This window comes from Sorex fumeus, unplaced genomic scaffold (genome assembly GCF_029834395.1).
Source record: "Sorex fumeus unplaced genomic scaffold, SorFum_2.1 ptg000044l, whole genome shotgun sequence".
NCBI classification, from domain to species: Eukaryota; Metazoa; Chordata; class Mammalia; order Eulipotyphla; family Soricidae; genus Sorex; species Sorex fumeus.
This window is the reverse complement of record NW_026606101.1, coordinates 63179157-63204050: the sequence shown is the minus strand read 5'-3', so window position 1 is coordinate 63204050 and position 24894 is coordinate 63179157. Positions and strand designations below refer to the sequence as shown.

The 24894-nt window shown below is 45.7% G+C and overlaps 1 protein-coding gene across 2 annotated transcripts; it reads right to left on the bottom strand.

Moving 5' to 3' along the window:
- Positions 1–2671: 2671 nt before the first annotated feature.
- On the bottom strand, positions 2672–23726 carry RNF168 (ring finger protein 168). 2 transcript variants are annotated; one of them, XM_056121859.1, is made up of 7 exons: positions 23638–23726; positions 22749–23085; positions 16596–16672; positions 15381–15560; positions 11625–11746; positions 5535–5613; positions 2672–4842 (listed from the first exon to the last, which is right to left on the bottom strand). In XM_056121859.1, exons 2-7 carry the CDS (start codon positions 23047–23049, stop codon positions 3919–3921), a joined length of 1683 nt encoding a protein of 560 aa, XP_055977834.1. In that variant the 5' UTR covers positions 23050–23085; positions 23638–23726; the 3' UTR covers positions 2672–3918. The 2 variants fall into 2 exon arrangements, with proteins under 2 accessions (XP_055977834.1, XP_055977833.1); XM_056121858.1 differs by lacking the exon at positions 23638–23726 and adding an exon at positions 23425–23505.
- Between the last annotated feature and the right edge of the window lie 1168 nt (positions 23727–24894).

Here is a 24894-nt window from a genome sequence, read left to right as displayed (position 1 = left end):
GCTCCCAGTTCCTGGATACTCTATTCACTTTGGCCTCATATGAACATTTACCTCTTTTTTTTTTTTTTTTTTTTTGGCTTTTTGGGTCACACTTGGCGATGCACAGGGGTACTCTTGGCTCTACACTCAGGAATTACTCCTGGCAGTGCTTGGACCATATGGGATGCTGGGAATCAACCCTGGTCAACCACGTGCAAGGCAAACGCCCTACCCGCTGTTGCTCCAGCCCCACATTTGCCTCATTTGCTTTTTCTTCCTTTCCATGAACCAATAAGAGTATTTTATTGGGGACTGAAGTTATGGGGACTAGAGCTATATATAGTACAGCAGGTTTGCCTTACACATGGCCAACACAGGTTTAATCCCCAGCATCCCATCTGGTCCCCCAAGCACTGCCAGGAGTAACCCCTGAGCATCGCTGGGGATTCCTACCCCTCAAAAACAGAGTACTTCAATTACCAACAGTATGTATGTCTTTTTGAATTAATGATTGGTGTTTTGGGGGTTGATACCAAGTAATGGAATCACAGGGTCATAGGAAAATCTTTATTCTTTACTTCCCTTCCTGTTTCTGAAGTCTTCCCCACCCTGCTGAGCTCAGGGCACACTCCTGGCCTACTCAGGGAAACCAACCTGCTGCGAGTCAAACCTCCGTAGTCGTTGTGTTAACCAGAATTTTTTAAGTTCTTTAATTTATTGCAAAATGGTATAACACTGCATTGTAAGTGTAACAGTTGTTTTAAGGTTTATGTTAATAATACTCCAAAATAAATTACTTTCATATACCTCCCACCAAATTAGAGGAATCTTTATGTTGTTTTGGGATTTTTGTTTTTGTTTAAGGGTCACAACAGGCCGTGCTCAGTTATAACTCCCCGCTCTGCACTCAGGAATTACTCCTGGAGGGATCAGGAGACCATATGATACCCAGCATTGAACTTGGGTCAGCTCTGTGCAGGCAAACCTACAACCTGTACTATCTCTACAACCCCAGGAATCCTCATGTATGAGAAATTTGATGTTTTTTCCCTTTTTTGGAGGATACTGAAAATATGCTCTGGATAGTCTTTTTTTTTTTTTTTTGCTTTTTGGTTGATACCCGGCATTGCACAGGGGTTACTCCTGGCTCATGCACTTAGGAATTATTCCTGGCAGTGCTTGGGGGACCATTTGGGATGCTGGGAATTGAACCCGGGTCAGCTGCTTGCAAGGCAAATGCCCTACTGTGTTATCACTCCACCTCCTTGATAGGACTTAAATTCCTGAGTGCATGAGCCAGGGGTAACCCCTGAGCATCGCCAGCTGTGACCCAAAAAAGAAAGAAAAGCAAAAAGCTAATACAGAAATTAAAAATTTATTAGAAAACTAACCAACCTTAGTTAAGGAAGACATCTTCATAGGTAAGTTAAGTGGTTAAATATTTAAATCCTAAATATACCACACTGTTGTCCCACTTCTTGGGGGAATGAACTATTCCAGGAAGATTTACCACATAACTTTGATCTGCATTCAGGGATCATGCTTGGCAGGCTCTGGGGACTATGTGTGGTGCTAGGATTGAACTCAGGTTGACCACATGCAAGGCAAATCCCTGCCCATTATACTGACTCTCTGGCCCCAACTAAATAACTTCTAACTTTAGGTGTTCCAATGATACTTACCCTAAGAACAAAATTGCATTTAGGAAACTGATGGTTCAAGGCATTTTTTCAGCACCAATTAAGTATATATCCTCTATTCGGGGGGGAAAAATTGCTAGATTGTACAACCAGACTACTTTTAAGTTTGTAAGAAAGTGGCTGTATCATTTTTGCATTCATGCCAGTACAATGTGAGAATTTCTGTTGCTCTACAGTTCTAGCATTTGCTATTTTCAGTGTTTTGGATTTTAGTCATTCTACTAGGTGTGTTTTATTCTGTCGGCATTGTTTGAATTGCAGTTACTCAGTGATAAATCATGCCGAACATCATTTCATATGCTTATTTGCCATCTCTAAGTTTCTGTTTAGATCTTTTGCCCTATTTCCTATTAATTATTTTTGTTTTGTTATTGTAGGGGCTGGAGCAATAGCACAGTGGCTAGGGCGTTTGCCTTGCACGCAGCTTACCCAGGTTTGATTCCTTTGCCCCTCTCAGAGAGCCCGGCAAGCTTCCGAGAGTATCTCACCTGCACAGCAAAGCCTGGCAAGCTACCTGTGACATATCTGATATGCCAAAAACAGTAACAACAAGTCTCATAATTTGTTGTGAGGTGTTACTGATGCCCACTCAAGCAAATCGATGAACAACAGGACAGTGCTACAGTACTTTGATGTGAAGATATCTTAGTCAAGTTTTCTTTTTTGGTTTGAGAAAGGGAGAACTAAATTTTAAATGGACATTAGAATTCTTATATTAGGACCAGAAAGATAGTACAGTGGGTCATGTATTACATGTAGTTGACCAAGGTTCAGTAGCAAAACCCGTAGATTCCTTGCCTTGCACGCGCCACAGGTTCAATCTGTGGCATCCCCTGTGGTCCCCCAAGAACCGCCAGGAGTATCCCTGAGCATCACTGGGTGTGGACCCTCCAAATAAGAATTCGACTCATCAGTAGTATGCAAAATAAACAGAATTTTAGAATGGGGGGGGGGATGACATACAAAAAAAATCTGACAACTTTTATCTTGAATGGGTTTCTGGCCACTTTATTGTTATTTTTTCTTGCATTAAGAAATACATACTAGACATTAACAAAAAAGAAATCAAAACTATTGTAAACTAAACTATATCAAACAGAAAATAGTTGAGTTTCATAAAATGAAATCACTACCTTCTGGTTTTAACTTTCAGAACAAAATCCAAATACACTTTCTGTCATAAACAGAAGTATGTCAGCATCAATACAAACAATAAAAAAAATAAACTCATGTTTTAGGCTCTACAACATAGAATGCTCTGGCACTTTTTAGTCTCCTGTAGTCAGTCCCTGAAATAACAGAAATGTTAATTATCAAAAGTATCAGGTAACTTAGAAGATTTGTTTTATGGGACCATACCTGGTGATGCTCAGGGTTATTCCTGGTTCTGAGGTCAGGGATCACTCCTGGCGGTGCTCAGGAGGACCATATGTAATACCAGGGTTCAAATCCAGGCCGGTCATGCGCAAGGCAAACTGCTCAATCCCTGTATTAAGCCTCAAACTCCAGGACACCAGATACTATTTTAATTTGACACCAGATACTATGGTGTGAAAACCACAAACCCCAAATAATTATTAGTGTCCTTGAGCAAAAGATGAGGGAGAATATCTAGTCAAGTTCTACTTGCTGTTCCTCTTACCCCTAAAACCATTCCCGTTATCATTTCCAGTGCTTCCAAATCTACCCCGCGTGGCATCATCCCAACTCTGAAATCCTTTCTCATTGAATCTAGCCTCTGCCCACTACTTTCTAATTTATAGGTTTTTTTTCCCAGTGACATTGCTCATAAAGCATTTTAAATGTTCTTAAAAATGCAGTAATAGAGTCTGCATGTATATGGGTAAACAGCAAGAAACTTAGCTTTTAAGCCTTTTATTACTTGGTGTCATATGCTATTGCTTTGACTATGAGTTAGGAAAAAAGATGAGTAAAGGCCCTAATCTATGATGTCTGGAGAGAGAATGGTGCTTGGGAGATTCCTTGGGGGCAGCCAAGCCATTTCGATGACAGAAGGATTGTCAAACTTAGTACCTTAGAGTTATTAACACTGGAAAGAACTGGGGTTCTTGCTGACCAGTTGAGTTTGGCAAAAACATACTTGTGTATTCCTCCTGTGTAACCACACAATCTTTGAATGAAAGACAGTGACTGTAAACAAAACATTCAGAGATTCTATGACAGAAATGGGTTTCCCAGCCCAACTTTACCTAGAGTATAAAACACTTACACCGCTCCATTAATTTGTATATCTCTTAAACATCTGAAAAATACTTTGCTGTGACTTACTAAGCTCTAGGGAATGAGCACTTTTCACAAGATTACAATTATCTCCAGTAGAATTTGACGTCTTCCTTCCTTTAACTGAATGTTTCTTTAAAGGACGCCCATTTTCATTTTTAGAGCCTCTCTGAGGTTCTGAATGCTCTTTATCAACTTGTTTTTTGAAATTCCTGTTTCTGGACGTTTTCCTCTGTCCATTTAGGTCTTCCGGTGGTGACGACAAAGCACGTAACTGATACTCATCTGGGGATCCTTTTTGCCGGTTTGGCTTCATTTGTTCTTTGTCCACCTCTTTTTGGAGCTGTAATGCAAATAACCTGTCCTGCTCTTCTTGTTTATGTCTCTCAAAAAACAAATGTTCCAAATCCATCAGTTTTTGGGTAAAGTTGGTATCTGTTTCCTTTGGGTCTGCGAGTATTTTTCTTCTTTTTACCGAAAAACATGGATCCTTGACCATTTCAAGTGAAGAATCCTGGTTTCTTCTTTTGGAAGTATCTCTACCGATCAACAGGCAGGACTCTTCGCTGTCTGTCTCAGCTGAGTCAGTGATCCCTGACATGTCTGTCATAGCACACCCACTCTCCTTTTGGCCACAAGGTGTGGCTGCACTTTCTCTACAGTAAGGAGCTGTGACTTCCATTCCCTCATGGTTCAGGGCACACAACTCTGCCTCATGACTGCTTACTGGTCCTGTTCTGTTTTCCCCTTCAAGGCACTCATCTGTACTACTGGCACATAACTGAGGCACGGGTGACTCTCCTGGGGATTTTGCACTTTGTTCCTGAACTTCAAGGCACACTTGTGAAGAAGGTGTTGGCTCACCTTCCATAGTGTCACTATTTTGCCATGTAGAGCTCTTAATATCGTTATCAGCCAGTTCCTGCAGAGCAGAGTGAAGTGGGGGAACATAAGTCATAAGCAGGTCTAATCACGCTGATCAGGCATCACACAAGGTTGTTATTTTACTACTGCACTAAGGTGTTTATCTAAATTTTTTAAATAGGGGGCCATCCTCCAAGATACTCGGTGTCAAGGGCTACTCCTAGCAATACTGGGCCCAGGGGGAAGGGCCTGATGGTTTAATGTTCTGGGGTCTATTTCGACAAAAGATGCACCATTATTGTTTAGAATTCCCCTCCCCCCACCCCCCAACAATCAGAATTGCTGAAAAGTTGTTTCATATTTTTATTTTGGAGCTATACTCCATGATGCTCAGGGATCACTCCTTGAGGTGCTGGAGGGACCACGGTGAGATGCCGGGGATCAAACCTGGGTCGACCACGTGCATGGCAAGCACTGTACGCGCTGTACCATCTCTCTAGCCACTACAGCTGTGATTTTTAAAACATAAAACGGGGCTCGAGCAATAGCACAGCAAGTAGGGCTGTTTGCTTTGTACACGGCTGACCCGGGTTCGATTCGTAGCATCCCATATGGCCCCCTGAGCACCTCCAGAAGTAATTCCTGAGTAAGTAACCCCTGTGCATCGCTGGGTGTGACCCAAAAAGGAAAATAAATAAATAGACTTCTAGGTAAACTTGCTAAGCTAAGGAATCTTGAGCATTAACATACCTCAGCGGACTTGAAGTTTGATCTGATTTCTTGAACAAGTTCTGGCTGTGAAGCTGACACAAAACGGGGTAACAAATACCTTAAAAAAAAAACAACAATGTTTACAAGTTTAAATGCCTTGAAAGACAAGGAGTCGAGTATTATAAACACAAGCTAAAACAGCAGATTGGAGACATATGACCAAGATGGCCTGCCTGTATGGTTGCGGCCTGCTCACGCATCTCAGACTATTCATACTTTTCATTTCCTTAATATTGTAATCAAGGTCCAGAAAAAAGGTTGAAAGACTGATGCTTTAAAAAGCAGAAAAAGAAGTAAAAAAGCCAAATTTAAACTTATTTTGTGTTTGGGCCACACCAGGTGGTGATCAGGGATCACTCAAGCCCCTTGGGGGAGCATATGGGATGCCGGGGATCAAACCTGGGTTGGCAGCATGCAAGGCAAGCACCCTACCTGCTGTGCTTTGATTCTGGCCCCAAATTCAAACATTTCTTAATTCCCCAAAACTTTAAAAGGCACCTAGAGGGTCCGGGTAACAGTAGAAAGGGTCAGTCAGAGGTCTGAGTCCCATCCCTAGCACCACATGGTCTACTGAGCACCAGGCCGGGAGTAGCCTAAGGCTGGAACAATAGCACAGTGCTTGCCTGCATGCAGGGGTCCGGGGTTTGATCCCCAGCACCCATATGATTTTTGAACCCCTACCAGGAGTGATCCCTGAAGGCAGAGCCAGCAGTTGGCCCCAAGTGGTACTGCTGGGTGCGGCCCCAAACCAAAACCACAAACCCAGGAGCAGCCCCTAAGCACCTAGTGTGGCTGCAAAGTAAAAGCACGTACACACAAAGGGCAGACAACATTAGAATGAAAGATTACGGTATCACAAAGTAAGGACAGTAACTTGTTAAACCAGGGAGAAGAATGTTTCATGTAAACACCAGAAATTTCCACCTATTTAATTACACGTTTGGGCCACACCCAGTGGTGCTCTGGACTTCCTGCTGGCTCTGCTCCAGGATCACTCCTGGTGGGGCTGGGGGTAGGGAGTGCCCACATGTGGTGCCCAGGATATGCCTGACCTGCTGTAATCTCTCTCTAGCCATAATATATATATTATGGCAGAGTCTTTGCTGGCGGAAAGGGCTCGTGCTCAGCTACTTCCCTGCGGTCCGAAGACTCATCTGCATCCTCACTCATCCCCTCGCTGCCTGCAACCGGCAGCACGGCGTCTGTGCTCTGAGGGGCTGCGCGCTCTCACCAGGACTCTGGGCATTCTCTCTTATCTACTTTTGGCTTTTTGGTTATATATTATTTGTTTTTGCTTTGCTTCTGGGGGTTGCCCTAAATTACAATATAAATATCTAATCTTACCTTCTAATTAGAGCTAACTTTATAGCACTTGTAAACATCTTTAATAGGCTATTTGGCACTGAAAATATGAAGTTTGTAATGTAATGGATAATGCTGTAAAATAAATGGGAATAAAAGGACAGGTTACAAGATGACAGGTATAGTTCTTAAATTATTAAAGAATTTGAACATGTATATAACTTAATAATGTCAGAACTCTCCCCCAAATTGATATTCAAAAGGTGGTAACTTCGGATGATTTTTTCCCCTTTTTTACTGGAGGTAGGGGGCACGAGGCCACAGCAGCAATACTGGGAGCGACTCCTGGCTCTGTGCTTGGGGCTCTCGGGCTTCTCGGGGGACTGTGTAGTACCAGGGATCGAAGCGGGTTGGCTATCTGCAAAGTACATTCCTTAACCCCTGTTTTCACAAAGCAGCTAGCTATTTCTGTCGTTCATTTTCTGGAAAGAAAAAATATCAAACTGCAGTGGCTGGAGACATAATACAGTGAGTAAGGTGCTTGCCTTGCTTACAGCTGACCCAAGTTTGATCCCCAGCACCACATATGGATTCCCCCAAGCCATGCCAGGAGTGATCCCTGAGCAAACAGCCAGGGGTAAGTACCCCAAGTACCACTGAATGTGGCCCCCAAACACTAAAAATGGCTTGCTCTTTAACATGTATTCTTCTCTTTTACCTCAAGTCTTTCAAAACTTATCTTTTGGGGCGGCTGGAGAGATAGTATAGTGAATAGGGTGTTTGCCCTGCATGTGGCCGACCTGGGTTCAATTCCAGGCATCCCATATGGTCCCCTGAGCATTGTCAGGAGTGACTGCTGAGTGTAGAGCCAGGAGTAACCCCTGAGCCTGCCAGCTGTGACCCAAAACAAAGAAACAAAAAAAAACAACCCTATCTTTTATTTTTTTTTGATTTGGCAGTGCACAGGGATTACTCCTGACCCTGGGCTCAGGAATTAATCCTGGCGGTGCTCAGGACACTATATGGGATGTGGGGGATCAAACCCAGGTCTGCTGCATGCAAGTGCCCTACCCACTGTACTATGCTCCAGTCCCCATCAATAAAAAACTATCTCGTTGCACTATTTCCTCCTGAAATTCTTTTCTGGGAGGGAAGGCCACAAGACACCAAATGCCGAGGTTAGGACTGACTTTCCTTTCCCGCAAAGAGCAGTTCCTCACTCCAGCCTGAGTCCACGGCTCCTGAGGGATCCGGTGACAGTGAGCCTGTCACTGGAGGCTCCTACAGAGCCAGTTAACTTCAGGCGCAGCTTGATATCCGCCTGCTGAGGCTGGTGGGATGTGAGTGTCAGTAGAGGTGCTCAGAGTCGAGTTTTCCAGTTCTGAACCACATTGGGTATTGCTCAGGGTGGATGGGGGAGGGGAGGTCCAGCAGAAAGGAGAAAGCATTTTTTTTCCCTCAAAGTAGCCTATGTGCTCTCCACTTGAGTGAGACACCATTATCACATGTAATTCAATATGTAAACAAATGAAATGTGACTGAGTGCTAATAAAATAAGGCCAGAAAAAGAATTAAAAATATGTAAATCATAAAGCGGGTTCCCAGGTTCAGTCCTCAGCATTCCATATAGTCCCCCAAGTACTGCTAGGAGTTGATTCCTGAGGGCAGAGCCAGGAGTAGTAATCCTTGAGCATTGTTGGGTGTGGCCCAAAAAACAAAACAAAAAAAGAGAAAAAATGGATTGCAAGTAATATGTAAGACCATGAATTCCAAAAACAAGTAGAATAATCAAGTACAAAACAAAGATCTCTATAAATACAAATATGTCTCATAGGCAAATTAGAAAAATTACATCATACTTGAATAGCACAAACTACTTACCCAGCAAACTTAACATAAGCAAGAACCACATATTCAGCTAATAAAAAAGAATCCAAGTTTAATTTGTTTCCTAAAACTAAAGAATAACCTGCTAATACTGAATAGTAGTTACTGAGTATATTAGAATCAAGACAGAGCTATTATATATTGAAGCCTTAATAATTTTTGCAATCCCAAGATCAAATACTTAATTCAACTTAATCAATAAAGATTTGTTAACACTGGGACTGGAGTGAGAGGACAGTGAGTAAAGCACTTGCCCTGGACACCAGCTGACCCGGGTTCAATCTCCAGCATCCCATATGGACCCCAAGCACGATCAGGATTAATTTCTGAATCTAGCCAGCAGTATCCCCAGAGCATCAATGGTGTGACTCAAAACAAACAAAAATTTGTTACCTATGCTGAACATTCGTTTAAAAAAAGTAAACAAATGCCAGAGCAGTAATACAGCAGGTATTGTATTACTTGCCTTCTATGTGCTGACCCGGGTTTGAGCCCCAGCACCCCATATAGTCCTCAGAGCTCATCTAGCAGTGATCCCTCAGAACAGAGCCAGGAGTAAGCCCTGAGCACTGCTGTATGTGGTGCAAAGACCACCCCCCAAAAAAAAATAGTAAACAGAAATACATATTCCTTTCCATTCCTGTTTGCTTCCTCATATGTAACCAATATTTTAAAAAATGATTTCCAAAATAAATATATATGATTTCCATATATTACAAATGATTTTTGTTTCTGGGCCATAACCAAGGATGGTTAGGGGCTACTCCTGGCACAGTACTCAAGAGCCAAGTTGGGGCTGAATGTGTTTTTTTTTTTTTTTTAACTTTTTGGGTCACACCAGGCGATGCTCAGGGGTTACTCCTGGCTCGTGCACTCAGGAATCACTCCTGGCGGTGCTCGGGGGGACCACATGGGATACTGGGACTCGAACCTGGGTCGGCCATGTTGGCTGCGTGCAAGGCAAACGCCCCACCGGTTGTGCTATCGCTCCAGCCCCCAGGGGCTGAATATTTGAAGCCTGTACTCCAGCCCTCTGGACTACCTCCCTGGACCTCTAAACCATCTTTTATGTAACTTCAATCAGACAAAATACCACATGAAATATCACATGTGATAACTACTCTAAATTTGGGGGTTGGGAAGCTGAAGAGATGGTAGGAGGTTAAGGCTAAAATCCATAAAAAAGTATAGCTGAGTGCTATTTAGTGTGCAAAGAGTTGTGCAGGACCAGAACATCAGTATAGCAGGTAGGGTGCTTGCCTTGCATGTTGCCAACCTGGGTTCCATCCCCAGCACCACATATGGTCCCCACCAGGAGTGCTCCCAGAGTGCAGAGCCAGGAGTGAGCCCTGAACACTGCTGGTGTCACAACAACAACCAAAAAAAGTTGTGCAACCTTCATTTCTAATTCCCAACATTTTCTTTCTCTGTCACTAAAGGAAATCCCGTATCCATTAAGCATCATCCTTCATTCCCACTTTCCTCTAACCACAGAAACCATTCTTGAGTTTTCTGCCTCTGTATTTACCTACTTTACCTAAGTCATGGAAGCAAGTCATAAAAAATGTAACCCCTCAGAATAGAGTACAGGGGTTAAGGCATTTGCACTGCACACCACAAATACCAGTTTGGTTCCAAGCACCAAATAATGGTCCCCCCCAAGCAGAACCAGCAGTCAGCCCTCAAAATAGCCAGGTATGAGCCCACTACCCGACCCTAAGAACAAGCACCATAAAAGTAAGTCTTGGGGCTGGAGAGATAGCACAACAGGTAGGGCGTTTGCCTTGCATGCGGCCGACCTGGGTTCGATTCCCAGCATCCCATATGGTTCCCTGAGCACTGCCAGGAGTAACTTCTGAGTGCAGAGCCAGGAGTAACCCCTGTGCATCGCCAGGTGTGACCCAAAAAGCAAAAAAAAAAAAAAAAAAAAAAAAGTAAGTCTTGATGCGGACACAAATGTTAATCACAAGTATTTGTTTGAATATTTTCCCCATAATGACTAATGTTGAGAATACTTTCATTACTTTCATGTGCTTACTGGCTGTCTGTACCTTTATTTCTTTTAATTTCTGAGCCACACTCAGCAGTGCCAGGGGCTAGGACACAGGCCTTGTGTATACAAAGTCTATGTTCCAGCCCAATGAGCTATCTCTCCGGACCTTGTTTTTAACCTCTAACTCATTAGTTTCTACACTTCTATATATTTTTTAAATCCATTAGTTAGTTCTTATATTTATAGTAATTTCTTACCTCTTTACAGTTCAGTGATCAATTCCACAGGAGTATTTTTCTGGACTTAAATTTCTAATTGTTACATTATTAGTAACAAGTCATATCACAGTATCACATCTACCCTTTTTTGGGGGGGAGGGAGGGTCACACCTGGTGATGCTCAGGGGTTACTCCTGGCTCTACACTCAGGAGTTACTCCAGGTGATGATGGGCGACCATATGGGATGCCAGGATCAAACCTAGGTCAGCTGCAGGCACACCCCACCCGCGCTGAACTATCGCTCCAGTCCCACATCCATTTTCTAAAAGCAACTATTCCCAAGTGTCAAAAACTTCTATGAATCTTGGACAAAAATTACCTGCAATGTGAACTCAACTGAAACAAAATTCTTTGCATAAGTTTTGAAGTGTAGATTGTGGTATTTTCTAAACTTTTCCAATTATGGAAATCCTGAGTAGTCAAAACCAGAAAAGTTTCACATCTTTCTCTGTGCTAGAGGAGTACGTCTCATTTAGCATCATTCTCAAACCATCTAGAAGTTTCCATGCAAAGTTTATGGACCAAGTTTTGATAATTGGTAGATTATGAAAACAAAAAAAAAATACAGGCATACAGTAAGTGGTCAATAAATAATCATGTTCACTTACTTCTGAATATCTCCAATGCTAGTTTGTTTGTTCTTACTTTTCTTTTGTGACTTGGTTGTGACTGTACCAGATTTTTTGGAATTCATAGGAGAGGTCATGATATTTCCCTCATGGAAATTATTCTTTAACACAGAAAAAAGCACAGTATGTTACTTAAATTTCATAATAAGCTATTTGAAAATTTAGAATCCACATGAATTATTTTTTATGAATTATGCTCACATTTTTAAAACATTGACTATGTAAAAATATGAACAAGATTAAGCCCATTGAAGTCACTCAAAATTACATTTTTTCCTATATATTACAAAGCACAAAGAGTTTTATCAAAAAAAGCGGGGGGAGGACGGGCCATAAAACTATTCTCACTAACTCTTTCTGGAAATTATTCTAAGGACTAGTTTTCTATAATGACTACTACCTTAATCTCGGCAAGCTACCGAGAGTATTCGATATGCCAGACACAGTAACAACAAAGTCTCCAATGGAGACGTTACTGGGCCCGCTCGAGCAAACCTTAATCTAAAACGGAGAATTCAAAGACCTATAGATAACCTGACATCATCAATGTTATAGTTTATTGCGATGGAGTAAAAATGAGCACCATGAGGGATCAGGGATGTGCCTCAAGGTTGAGCACGTCATGCATGTCACCAGCCTGGGGTCAGATCCAGCCCCTAGTGCTGGAGGCTGTGGCCCTACACATTCTCCTTATCAGTGAGGGGTGTTATCTAGGACCACAAGTAAACCAAAGATTATTCTAAAATAGAATAATTAGAACAGAATAGGGCAGTCAAAAGTTTTGTTCATATGTCCATGTGAAAAGAACACGGGAAACAACAGACCCCTAAAGAATAGATAAAAAATAACCGTGTGTGTGTGTGTCGCCGGGATCCAAACCAGGGTGTCACACACGCAGGACAGTGCCCTGCACCGCACCATATCCTTGCTTCCAGATTTTCCTCTTTGATGCATTTTCTTACCTATTTCATTTATTATTCTATGGATCGACATTTTGATTTCTTGGCTGTGCCTTCCTAAAACTATTCTAATTGAGTTTAAAAGAGTAAAACAAATAGCAGATGATCTCACTCACCTGCAATAAATAGACACAAACAAGGGGACAGGCAGTGCTAAAGAAAGACAAACCCTGGGCTTTGAATTACAAAAGAGATTCCCAGGCAGTGGAGGCAGGAAGGAGCGGAGGGGGCGACAAGAAGCAGACCAGGGGCGACATAGGACAGTGTGCAGAGTCCCAAGATGGGTGCAGTGGTTTTGTGTATCAAAACCATAAACATTTAGTAACCTTGTTACTAAACAATGAAAATCTGAAAAACAAAAATTTTAAATTGCGTTAAAAACGGAAAAAAGAGGGCTGGAGCGATAGTACAGCAGGTAGGGTGTTTGCGTTGCACGCAGCCAACATGGCCGACCCTGGTTCGATTCCCAGCATCCCATATGGTCCCCCGAGCACTGCCAGGAGCAATTCCTGAGTGCATGAGCCAGGAGTAACCCCTGGGCATCACCGGGTGTGACCCAAAAAGCAAAAGAAAAAAAAAAGGAAAAAAGAAAACTAGAATATATAAAGGGAAGCAATCCAAATGTTGGCATAGCATTACAAATGCCAGGGAGGCCTCTCCGAAGTCCCAATTACAACTATACTTCCCTTTAGAAGGTATATTTTAAAATACCTGTTGTTTGAAACAGATGGTTCGTGCTTAATATGCTCTCAAACCTGAACACACACCAGGCCTCCCTGGATGCCAATGGGAAAAGTTTTCCTAAATCCCATGCAATAAATTTAGAACATACATGAGGATTTGCATTTTTCAAAGATTCCCAAGTGATTCTGCAAGGTCTTTCAAATCATGAGTTACTACCATATCCTAGTCTTGGTTTTATTATTCTTTCTTTCTCCTAGGTAGTAACTTAATTACAGGAAAATTATGAAATCCAGTTTCAGGGTCGCGGTCTTCCTGTTATTCATCGATTTGCTCGAGTGAGCCCAGTAACGTCTCCACCGTGAGACTTACTGTGTTTGGCATATTGACTACGTCACAGGTAGCTTGCCAGGCTTTGCCGTGCAGGCAAGATACTCTTGGTAGCTTGCCAGGCTCTCCAAGAAGGACGGAGGAATCAAACCCGGCTCAGCTGGGCCGGCTGCATGCAAGGCAAATGCCCTACCACTGTGTTACCGCTCCAGCCCAGGAAATCCAGTTTAACTATACTAAAGGATTTAATGTGCTTCGTTGAAAAAAAAATGAATTTCATATGATGAAATTATTATGCCACTCTTTATATGTTGGGGGAGGAGTTTGGGGTGCTCAGGGACTTTTCCGGGCTCTGCCCAGGAGTGACCCCAGGTGGTTCTTTGGGAACTGAAGTGGAGTCAGTCAACACAAGGAAAGCAGCCCCAGATTCTTAGCTTTAACCCCTGTAACTAGCTTTCCAGCCCCCAAATGAGATACATATGCACTCCTATGTTCGCTGTGGCATTATATGCTCTAACCAAGCTATGGGAACAGTACAAATATCACAATACACAAAAGGATAAAGAAAATATGGCGGGAATATAATAAAATCTCGCCTTTCGCAGTAACATGAATGAAAATGGAAGGGGCATTGTTAAGCGAAACAAGTCAGAAGGATGGCCCATGGACAGTACAAGGGTCAGGTGCTTACCTGGCACAGTCAGCCTGGGTTCGATTCCCAGCACTGCTGATGGTCCCCTGGTTGCTGCCAGGAGAGATGGGTGAGGCAGAGCCAGGAGTGAGCCCCGAGCACAGCCATGTGTCACCCCCAAACCAAAACCCAAGATAAGATGAGGAGGTGAGCCCAAGAACTAGAGCACATTCTCGGCATGCAGGAGGCCCAGGATTCAATCCCCAGCCCCGCCAGGTATGGCCCCACAACAAGCAATAAAAAAGAGGCTGACGAGACAGGGCAGCAGGTGGGTCTGAGTCTGATTCCAGCACCACCTCTGCTCCTCTGAGCCCTGCCAGGAGGAAGCCCCCACTGCCTGGTCTGACCCAAAACCGAAAAATAAAGTGAAAAAGAACAAAGACAAATACTGGGTGCTCTCACTCATACACACAATACAGAGAGGTAAAGCACAGAACACACAAGACGCATGGAAATCAAACGGCGGCCAAGGCTAGGGGCCTTGAGCTTTGGCAGGGTGTTGAAACATACTTTCAAGAAGCTTGAAACTGCCTCTAAAACAGTCATGCTAAGTGCCTTATGAACTTTTTAGCTAGACTGTATGTGATATGGTGTAACTGATGCATTCTTTTTGGGCAAATAAGAAAAAGAAGTTGGCGCGTCTGCTGCCGAGAGCCTCTGCCGCTGCCAGCTATGCGGTGCCCGAGCACACGTGTCCCACATCTCCCCGCCTAAGACACGCGCTTCAGACTTCCAGCTTGCATGCTGGGGGTGAACTCCCAATCCACTCCGGAGAAGCCCGTGTTCTCTCATTTCTCTCTCTCTCTCTCTCATCTCCTCCTCTTTGAATTTCTAAGGCAAAGCTATTTTTACTTTAAAAAAAATGCAAAAGCTGTCAGAGATTGGCAGCCGTGGTACCCTGTGGGGAAGGAAGCCTGGCAGCACAGGACTGGCATGGGCAGCGGAGGGCAGGGAAAGCTTTCCCTTCCCTTCCCCTCGGCAGCTTCCCACTGACCAGACTCACCACCGGGGAGAAAGCTCGTCACATTAGGGCAACAGAAAACTAATTCTTCAATGCTCTGTCCTAGAACTTACAAGATTAGTGCTTAGTTTTCTCGCCAGTTCTTCATCATCTTTCAGTTGTTGCTCTTGCTCTTTTTGCCTTTTTTCTGCTTGCCTTTTTTCTTCCTCCTCCTCCTCTGCCAGTAACCTCTGGATATATTCTTCGCTGGCTTTCTTTTCTTCTTCCTCACTGGCCCGTCGTTCTGCTGCCACCTTTGAAATGATTGTACTTTTAAAATCCACTGCACTTTTACCTTAGTTGCAGTATTTTTGAATAAAAAGAGGAGAAATAAAAGGAGACTGGCAACTATCAAAATATCCCAAGTGAAGTCGTGATCTGGAGGCAAAGTCCTCTTTGAGGAAGCCTGCCCCAGTCAGCCTGGTGACACCTGCATTGAGGCTTCCCCCTCCTGGCCTCAGTTCTCACCACAGTTCCTACTACCCTGGCACCCATTTGGGGAAGTACTTCGAGGTAACACTTGCCCTCGGTGTTGACCATCTATCTTGCTCTCAGCCTGAGGGGGGATCCCTCTGACAGAAGCTGGCATAAGATGTGAGCAAGTGTTCTGGGGGGACTGTGGTTTCGAAACCAAACAGAAAAAGAAGCATGAGAATTCTCTCTCCCATCTCTCAGTGCTAGGTGAGTGTACCAGGAAAAGGCCCCTCAGACCGAATATCAGATCTGCCATTTAGATCCTGGATTTCCAGCACCCAGAAATGAAAGGAATGCAGGTTTATAGCTTAGGTGATAAATGCGTAAGTCACCCAACGTATGGGTTTCTTACTACGGCAGCCCAGACTGCATCACACATGGTACGTGCTTTTCTGCCATTTTAGTTCAAAGTTTCAGAGAAATGAAAAAAAAAAAAGGCTTTCAGACTTAAATTTCTTCAGAATCACCATTTCCATAAGGACATCAATCTTGGGGCTAGAGAAATAGTACAGTGGGTAGGCACTTGCTTGCATGAGGCTGACCAGGGATTGACCCCCGGCATCCCACATGGTCCCCCGAGCACTACCAGGACTGATTCCTGAGTGCGGAGCCAGGAATAACCCCTGAGCATCACCGGACGTGGCCCCAAAACAAAAATAACAATTCTGTATAAATAAATCAGCCTCAGGTGGTAACTATGAGAACACAAGTTAAAACTGGGACCTTGTAATAAAAGTACATTGAAAACCTTCTGTAAAATCTGAAACTGAAAACACTCCAGAGACTCATCAAGGCGCTAACAGCACAGTACGTACCTTGCTTATCTCCTCTTCATATTCTCTCCTCAATTCCCCGGGCTTACTTATCAGGCGAACTGGGCAACAGTCATCAACTGTTTCAGATCAAGAAAGAAAATATTATAGGTAACAGAATTGTTTTTTTCTTCCTGATTTCTGTGCCACACCTGGGGGGCTCAAAAGGCTACTCTAGGCTTGTTGCTCTGCGTCACGCCCAGCAGTGCTCAGGGGACCACAGGGTGCCACCAAAGGAACCTGAGCCTCTTGTCTGCACAGCATTCGCACCAGCCTGCATCTCTCCGGTCCTGGGCAACAGAATTTCATGACTAGCTTTGATTTTCTATTAAAACCATAAACCTAAACACAGAAAATGACAGTCAAATGTATGATTATTAACATAGTTGATCAGTATTTTGGGAGGGAGAATTACCCCACAAGTGGTGCTCAGGGTTTACACCTGGCTCTGCACTCAGGGATTACTCCTGGCAGAGCCGGGAGTCCATCTGTGGACCATGGCCACATGTAAGCAAGCATGTACTACCGCTCATCCACTGTTCCAGCAATTCTTGGCCAACCTGGCTGGTGACTGGATGCTGGGGTCCAAGGATGCAGTGCCTTGCAATTATACGGTCCCAAGTTTAATCCCTGGTGCCTCATATGTGCCAAGCAGTTGTTTTCGATCCATGGAATTGCAAGTGCCTTGGGGCTGAAACAGCTGCAGCAAGGAACTGTGAGCCAAGCCGCATTATGTGTGTGAGAACTGCATGAAAACTCCCACCACTGTAACCTGTGTGCTTTACCCATGTGCCAACCCTGGCGAGCGAAAACTGCAAGTAAAGGAGGCAAACCTGCCAGGCCACAGCTGAGTGAGTGTGTGCTCAGAGAGCACCCATCAGGCATGTACGCAACCCCAGTTAACATGACATCGATGTCACTAAGAGGTGAAGAAGGAACTTTTTTTATTTGGACAAGATAATAGTTTCTTTTGGTAGCTGATGTAACTTGTCACGCTTAACTGTGGTCGCATAGCAGCAGTTGTATACATCTCTATGTTTCAGTAAAACTTCATTTACAAAAGAGGATGTTCAACCCCTGGCATCCCAGATGGTCCCCCAGAGCAGTGCTGGGTATAATCCCAGAGCGTGGAGCCAGGACTAAGCCCTGAGCACTGCCAGCTGTTGTCCAAAACCCAAAAATAAACTAAAACAAAAAACAGATGTAAACCAAATGTACCAGTTTTCCAGCCTCAGCTCAGAACATACCTGGCTACTACAGATACTGGGATTCTGCATGTGGAGGACACTGAATCACTGCACACAACTGGGAATAGTATGTTTTTAAGTTTTCTTTTACAGTGTTCACTTTTTTAAAAAAATAAAGTCAATGTGTCATAAAAATCAAAACAGGGGCTGAATGTCAGCCTCACACATGGCTGACTAGTTTGATATACACTGGGAAAACATGGTCCTGTGGGGCAGAGCCAGGAACTGCCCTTGAGCACGTTCAGGAGTAGCTCAAATTCCAAACCACACCCCCCCAAAAAAATTAAATCCACAAAGAGTGGTAGGAAATATTTGCATATCACATTAATATGAAGACTATATAAAGAATACCAACTTAACAATAAACCAAGTTTTTCACACAGATTTCTAAAAAATAATAATACTGAATTCAGCAGGTACAAATGGCCAACAAACCCAAGATGTTCAATATCTCTAGTCATCGGAGAAATATGGGGCCACAGGGTGGCTCATGACAAGAGCACCTGTTGTGGCACATATGCTGCTCGAGCCCAAGAGCTTGCTTGGGCCCAAGTGGCCGAGCAACATACCAACATATGGTGCCCGAGCACATATGTCGCCTGCATCTTCCCTCTTGAGATGTGTACTTTCATGCTTTCGTGTCCAATGCTGGGATGTGTCTTCTCCAAGGGCTCTTTCTCCGCCCCTGGAGAAGCTATCTTCCCTCCCTCCCTCCCTCCCTCCCTCCCTCCCTCCCTCCCTCCTCTCTCCCTCCCTCCCTCCCTTCCTTCCTTCCTCTCTCTTCTCTCTCTGCCCCTCCACACCTCAAAGACCCTCCAAATAAAATTATTTATTTCGCTAAAAAAAAAAAAAAAAAAAAGAGCACCTGTTGTGCAAAGCTGAGACTGCAAGAAGTTCAGTCACTGGTGCAGCCCCTGGGCCAGTCCGGACAGCTCTTATGCGTGGGAACTCCACAGCGAGGCACGTGTTCCAACCCTTTGCATCATCTCTGTCCCAAAATGCTTGCTTGCGTGCGTGCGTGCGTGTGTGCATGCATGTATATGTGTATTTTAAATACATTTCAGTTCAATGATGCAGAGGCCCAAATCCAGGCAAGTAGAGTTGGGAAACTGTGGGCTCCCTTCCTCCCCCATCTTCCCATTTTCTTTTTTTTTTCCTCTCCACTTTTTGGGTCACACCCCAGCGATGCTCAGGGATTACTCCTGGCTCTGCACTCAGAAATCACTCCTGGAAATACTAAGGGGACCATTTGGGATGCTGGGGATCAAACCTGGGTCGGCCACGTGCAGGGCAAATGCCCTACCCGCTGTACTATCGCTCTGCCCCCACCCCATTTACATATTAGGTACAGCAAGTAAAGAAAAGTGGGGCCCCATCACGACTCAGTCAAAGATTCCAGAGAAGATTAAGTGTGCCCACTACAGCATTCCTAGTGCAGAAGCTAGCCACTGCTGGAGTCTCCGGCTCCAGACAGAGGAGCATCTTAAGAATGGTGAAGTCTAGGGCCTGGGAGATGGCTCAATGGGCAGCGCACATACCCCACAGTCAGGAGGCGCTGAGCCTGATCCCCAGATCTTTCATGGTCCCCTAAGCACAGCTGGGAGCAGTAACCCCTGCATACTGCCTGGCATGGCTCAAAAAAAAATTTTTTTTATTTATCCAAAGATTATCCTCCAAAACAACTGACTTCACACATATAATATAGCAAGTTCAAGCATAAAGTCATTCTTGAAAACAATGGCAATTATATTCCTCAATCCTTATCCCTTTCCCTTCTTTCTCAGTGCTGAGGACTTATGACTTGGCTACAGTGCTCGCTGGGACCACACATATCTGCCCATGCATGCACTACACCCAACTGCAGATTCACTGCGGTGCTCGGACCAGGCCTGGGTATGTAGGGTGGTGGGGAATCACCCGCGGCCTCACACTTCTCTGCCACTAGGTTATCCTCAGGCCTACCTAACAATGGCAATTTTATTTATCTACTTCCTCTGCCCCTCTCTGAGAGCCCAGGAAACTACTGAGAGTATCCCGCCCACACGGCAGAGCCTGGCAAGCTACCCTAGACGTATTCGATATGGCAGACACAGTAACAACAAAGTCTCCAATGGAGACGTTACTGGGCCCGCTCGAGCAAATCAATGAACAACGGGAGGACAGTGCTGCTACAGTGCAGTGCTACTTATTCATTTGGAGTTGGGGGTGGGGACACTCACCTTGCTGTGCTTGGGGCTTATTTCTGGCTACTGTACTCAGGGATCAATCCTGGCAGGGATCAGGGGAACACATGCAGAGCCTGGGATCAAACTAGGTTACCTAGGTGCAAAGCAGTAAGTACCTGCTGTACTTATTTCTCTGGCCCCAGTAAGAGGAGGCTGGCCAAGTGCGGTCACCCAAGCAGCAAAGTTAGCCGCTCTAAGCTCCCGTCACTCCGTGGAAACAGCAAAGAACATGCAAAATCAACCAGAGCCAATACTATCAGAAAATAAGGGTTTGCAGCAACCAAGAAATGGTGAATCAAATTAAAAATATCTTCATGGACCAGAGAGATAATAGGGCGCTTGCCTTGTACCAGCCAACCCAGGTTTGATCACCAGCATCCCATACGGTTCCCCTCAAGCCCCACCAGGAGTGATTCCTGAATGCAGAACCAGAGTGAGCCCTCAGCATCGCCAAGTGTGACACAAAAACAAAAAAAGTGAAAAGTAGCTTCAGATTAATAAAGTTGTATGATGTTTTCACCAGTTTGATCCCTAGAACTGCGTAAGGTCCTACTGAGCACCATCAGATGTGGCCCCAAAACCCCAACCCCAGAAACAAGGAATGCAGTACTGACAGAGTGTGCATATCAGCAATATTGTGACGTTGACTTAAGGAAGTCAGATACAAAAAAAAAAAAAAAGATTTAAAAAAAAAATGGGGCTGGAGCCATAGCACAGCGGGTAGGGCGTTTGCCTTGCATGCAGCTGACCCGGGTTCGATTCCCAGCATCCCACATGGTCCCCCGAACACCGCCAGGAGTAGTTCCTGAGTGAAGAGCCAGGAGTAACCCCTGTGCATTGCCAGGTGTGACACCAAAAAAAAAAAAAAAAAAAAAAAGATTTTTAAGGAAATCAGATACAAAAAGTATATATTTTGTATACTTTTGCCGGGTGTGACCCAGAAAGACAAAAACAAACAAACAATAACAAAAATCCCCAAAAAAGTACACATAGTAAATTCATGTAAATTCACTTACATGAAAATCAGTGGAGGGGGCAGGGATTTGGGGGCCACACCCAGAAGTGCTGGTGGACCATGCAGGGCTGGGGATTGAACCTAGACCTCCTGCATGCAATGCACACAGTCCGTTGATCTAACGCTCTAATCTTTTCTCATGAGAGATCAAAACAATTCGTAGACAAAAAAAAAAAAAACCAAGAAACTAAAGTGAGAAGAACAGGGAGTCATTGTTAGAGGTTAAATAATTTGGGGCTCGTGTAATAGTACAGCGGGTACTATTACCTTATATGCAATTGGACCGGGTTTAATCCCCAGGACCCCGGAACCCACCAGGACTTTTATCCCTGAGTACAGAGCTAGGCCTAAGCACTCAGCACCCCCTGTTGTGACACAAAAGCAAAACCCCCCAAAAAATAGAATTTATTTGAGATGGTAAAAATGTATCAGAAAACTGGTGATGGAAGTACTTAATGTCAGCATGAGTTGTATACATTAAATGGAGGAATTATAAAGATTTTAATGAAAGGTAACTACGTATGTGATGTGAATAGCAAGTTTACCACTATAGAAACAATTTTTTTTTTTTTTTGCTTTTTGGGTCACACCTGGCAATGCACAGGGGTTACTCCTGGCTCTGCGCTCAGGTATTACCCCTGGCGGTGCTCAGGGGACCATATGGGATGCTGGGAATCGAACCCGGGTTGGCCGCATGCAAGGCAAACGCCCTACTCGCTGTGCTATTGCTCCAGCCCCAGAAACAATTTTTTTAAGGCAACTACAGAGCAGGGGATGTGGCTTAGTGGGAGGACAGTCACCTTTTATATGAGGCCCTGGGTTCGATTCCCAGCACCTCCCTGCCCCGTGCACCCCAAACCAAAACTCAACGATAACAGGCAAATATACTCGATCACAGGCATATATGGCCGAGACAAGAAACACGGCCTAGATTACTGGTGACCCAAGTGACCCAACATGTCAAGAGTCAAGCATTTACTTTGGAGCAAACCGAGAAACTCCAATCTACATTGCCTTAGAATAAAAATGACAATAGCAGAAGGAACTGGTAATAAAAATTACAGTATAGCAGGTGGGGTGTTTGTCTTACACAAGGTCAACCTTGGTTTGATCCTTGCCACCCACTTTGGTCTGTCCCTGTCAACCTCATCAGGAAAGTCAGGAGTAAGCCCTGAGTATTACAAGGTGTGACCCAAAACAAAAAATTTAAATTAGTCTCATTGCATGTGTAGGAGAATTCAGTAGACGTAAATTATGTATAGACAGGTAAATTAGAGAAAAAGAAACAAAGAAACAGAAACATGTGAGTCCTGTAGCTGATTTCTGCTGCTGTACTAATGACCGTTGCTCATTGATTTACATAAGTTTTCCCACGACTGTTGACTCTACTCAGGCAAATCTTGCAGAGTTTTTTTGTTGCCATTTTTAATTCTCCCCGTTTCTAATCAATGTAACGTAGCCTGGATATTGCAACAAAGAACCAATCTTGCCACTGGTGGTAATCGCGATTTGGAGCCCCATAAAGCCCAAACTCCAAAGACTGGTCTGAATTTTTCTCCTCTAAAATAGGAAAGAAAAAGATCTAGTGCTAGTTCACCACGTCTTAACCTGTTTGCAGTTTGTAACTTCAGCTGCAGCTGAAGCGCAGGCTGGACTGGACGTGACTCACCAAACCCCTCGGATTCGAGTCCAGACGCTCTCAGCTTGCATTCCTCCGGGTAATGTTTTTGAATGATCTCCCACAGTTCCTTATTGATGAGCGAATTCCTCCGGGTGTGGTACCGGGTCCACGACGAGACCCGGCGGCGACAGAAGGGACAGCACAGACTCGCCTTCTCCACCGTCGCCTGGAAGCAGGAATTGCAGAGCGTGTGGTTGCAAGGGAGGGTCACGGGCTCAATGAGGATTCCCACGCAGATCTGGCACTGGCAGTCCGACAGGGACGGGACGGCGTCTTGGGAGAGGGCCATCCCGACATGCTACCCGGGCATAGTCAACGGCGGGACCTACAGGGGAAAGAGCCGCGTTCTCATCACGACTCACGGAGCGGGCAACGCCAGCGGCCGGGGCTTCAACAGTGCGCCGGGCCGCGGGGCAGGGCAGGGCGCGGCGGAGGCGCCGGGAAGACAAAGGGGCGCGGGGGGAAAGGCTCCCCGCGGCCCCCGCGGCGCGGCCCAGGACGGTGCCGGGTCTGTCCGTGCGCAGAACCCAGGACGGGTAAGAAAGTCAGTGGACGTTTGCACCGAGCTCCCGAGGCACACGCAGACCCGCGGCGGCGGGGCAGACGGTGCATCGGGACGGGCGGCGCGGCGGCAGGCGGCGCCGGGTCCCGCGTCCCCGCTTACCCGGTGAGGACGCTCCCCGAGCCGCAAGAAACCAACTCCCGGCCGCCGCTCCGGGAGCGCATCGCCTCCGCCCCGACGCTGGCCGCGCGGCGCCGCTTCCGCCCCGACCCTCGGGCAAACGCCACAGCTTCCGCCCCGACGCACGGGGCACGCCGCAGCTTCCGCCCCGACGCCGCGCCCCGCCCCCGGAACGGCGCTTCCGTTTCTCCCGACCTGGGGGCGCGGTCGCGCGCGTCCCGGCTCTCCCGCGCCGTGTCCCGGCGTGCCAAGTCCGCCCCTCCCGTGTCGTGCGTGGGCCCGAGTCGCAGGGGGACAGACGTGCCCTTGGCAACCTCAACAAACGCTTTGGTGACGCCACAACAAACAACCCGCATCCCCCCCCCCAAAAAAAATCCCCGCCTGGCGTCCCGGGAGAAACGCCCCCAGCGTCAGCGGGGCGGGGCTTCTTCCGGGGCGCGCTCCCGCCGCCAGACTCCGGGCTTGGGCTTTTAGGCAGCCCGCAGCCGCGCTCAGGGGTTTCCCCCTCCTGCCTCTGCGCTCGGGGGTCTGACCCGGCGGTACCCTGCGGGCCTATAAGGTTGCCCGGGTCGAACCTGGATCGACCGTGTGCAAGGCAGCTGCCCGCTGTGCTGTCGCCCCGGCCCTCCCGCCTCCGCTCTCGCCCGGTTGGGGTGCAGGCCGTGCCCCGCAGCGCCTGTGCTTGCCTTGGTTGGAAATACCCTCTGTTTCTGCTCCCTGACCCTGTGGGGAACATCAGACTCTGCACAAAAACGCGGGGGAACCTCGAAGCAGGACCTCGCTTCTTGCTTGTTTGATGCGCCGTCTCGTTGCTGTCCATTTGTCAGCACGTGGCATCCCCATCACCCGCAGACGTGCGTGGCCGAGGTTAATCTCCCAGAAGGGCTGAGGTCAGGGTCGAAGTCCGGACACAATCCAGCCGACCGGTTTAGCTGTGGCCGGCGCCCGATTGGCCGCCGGGTCCGTGTTGGGTTAGGACAGCGTTCCCGCTTGAACCCTCGGGAACCAGACCAGAATGTTTGTAACGCCCTAGTGAAAACTGAGTTTGTTTGGAGGACAACCCAGATTACTAGATGGGGTTACAAATATTTCTTCAGTTTGGGTATTTTTCTTTTTAAATCTAAGAGTCTGGAATCTCCAGATCAGCATCTGCATACTTAATTTGCATGATAAGACACCCACCACTTCACCCCCTTGGTGAAAACAGCTCTCTTTTCTATTGCTAATAACTTCGTCCCACTCTTTCCTGAGTATAATAACCTGTTTCCTAAAACCCTCCTTAGAAGCTTTCTGATTGCCTGAAGGAACAAGCAACTCCCTTTGAGAAATGAATAAGGCCAATTAGATCTTGAAATTTATTCTGTGAAAGAACGTTTTCACAATTGAAAAGTTACAGGGGCTGTGGGGGGTGGGACTCAGGCTTACTTGTTTTTTTGGCCTTTTGGGTCACAC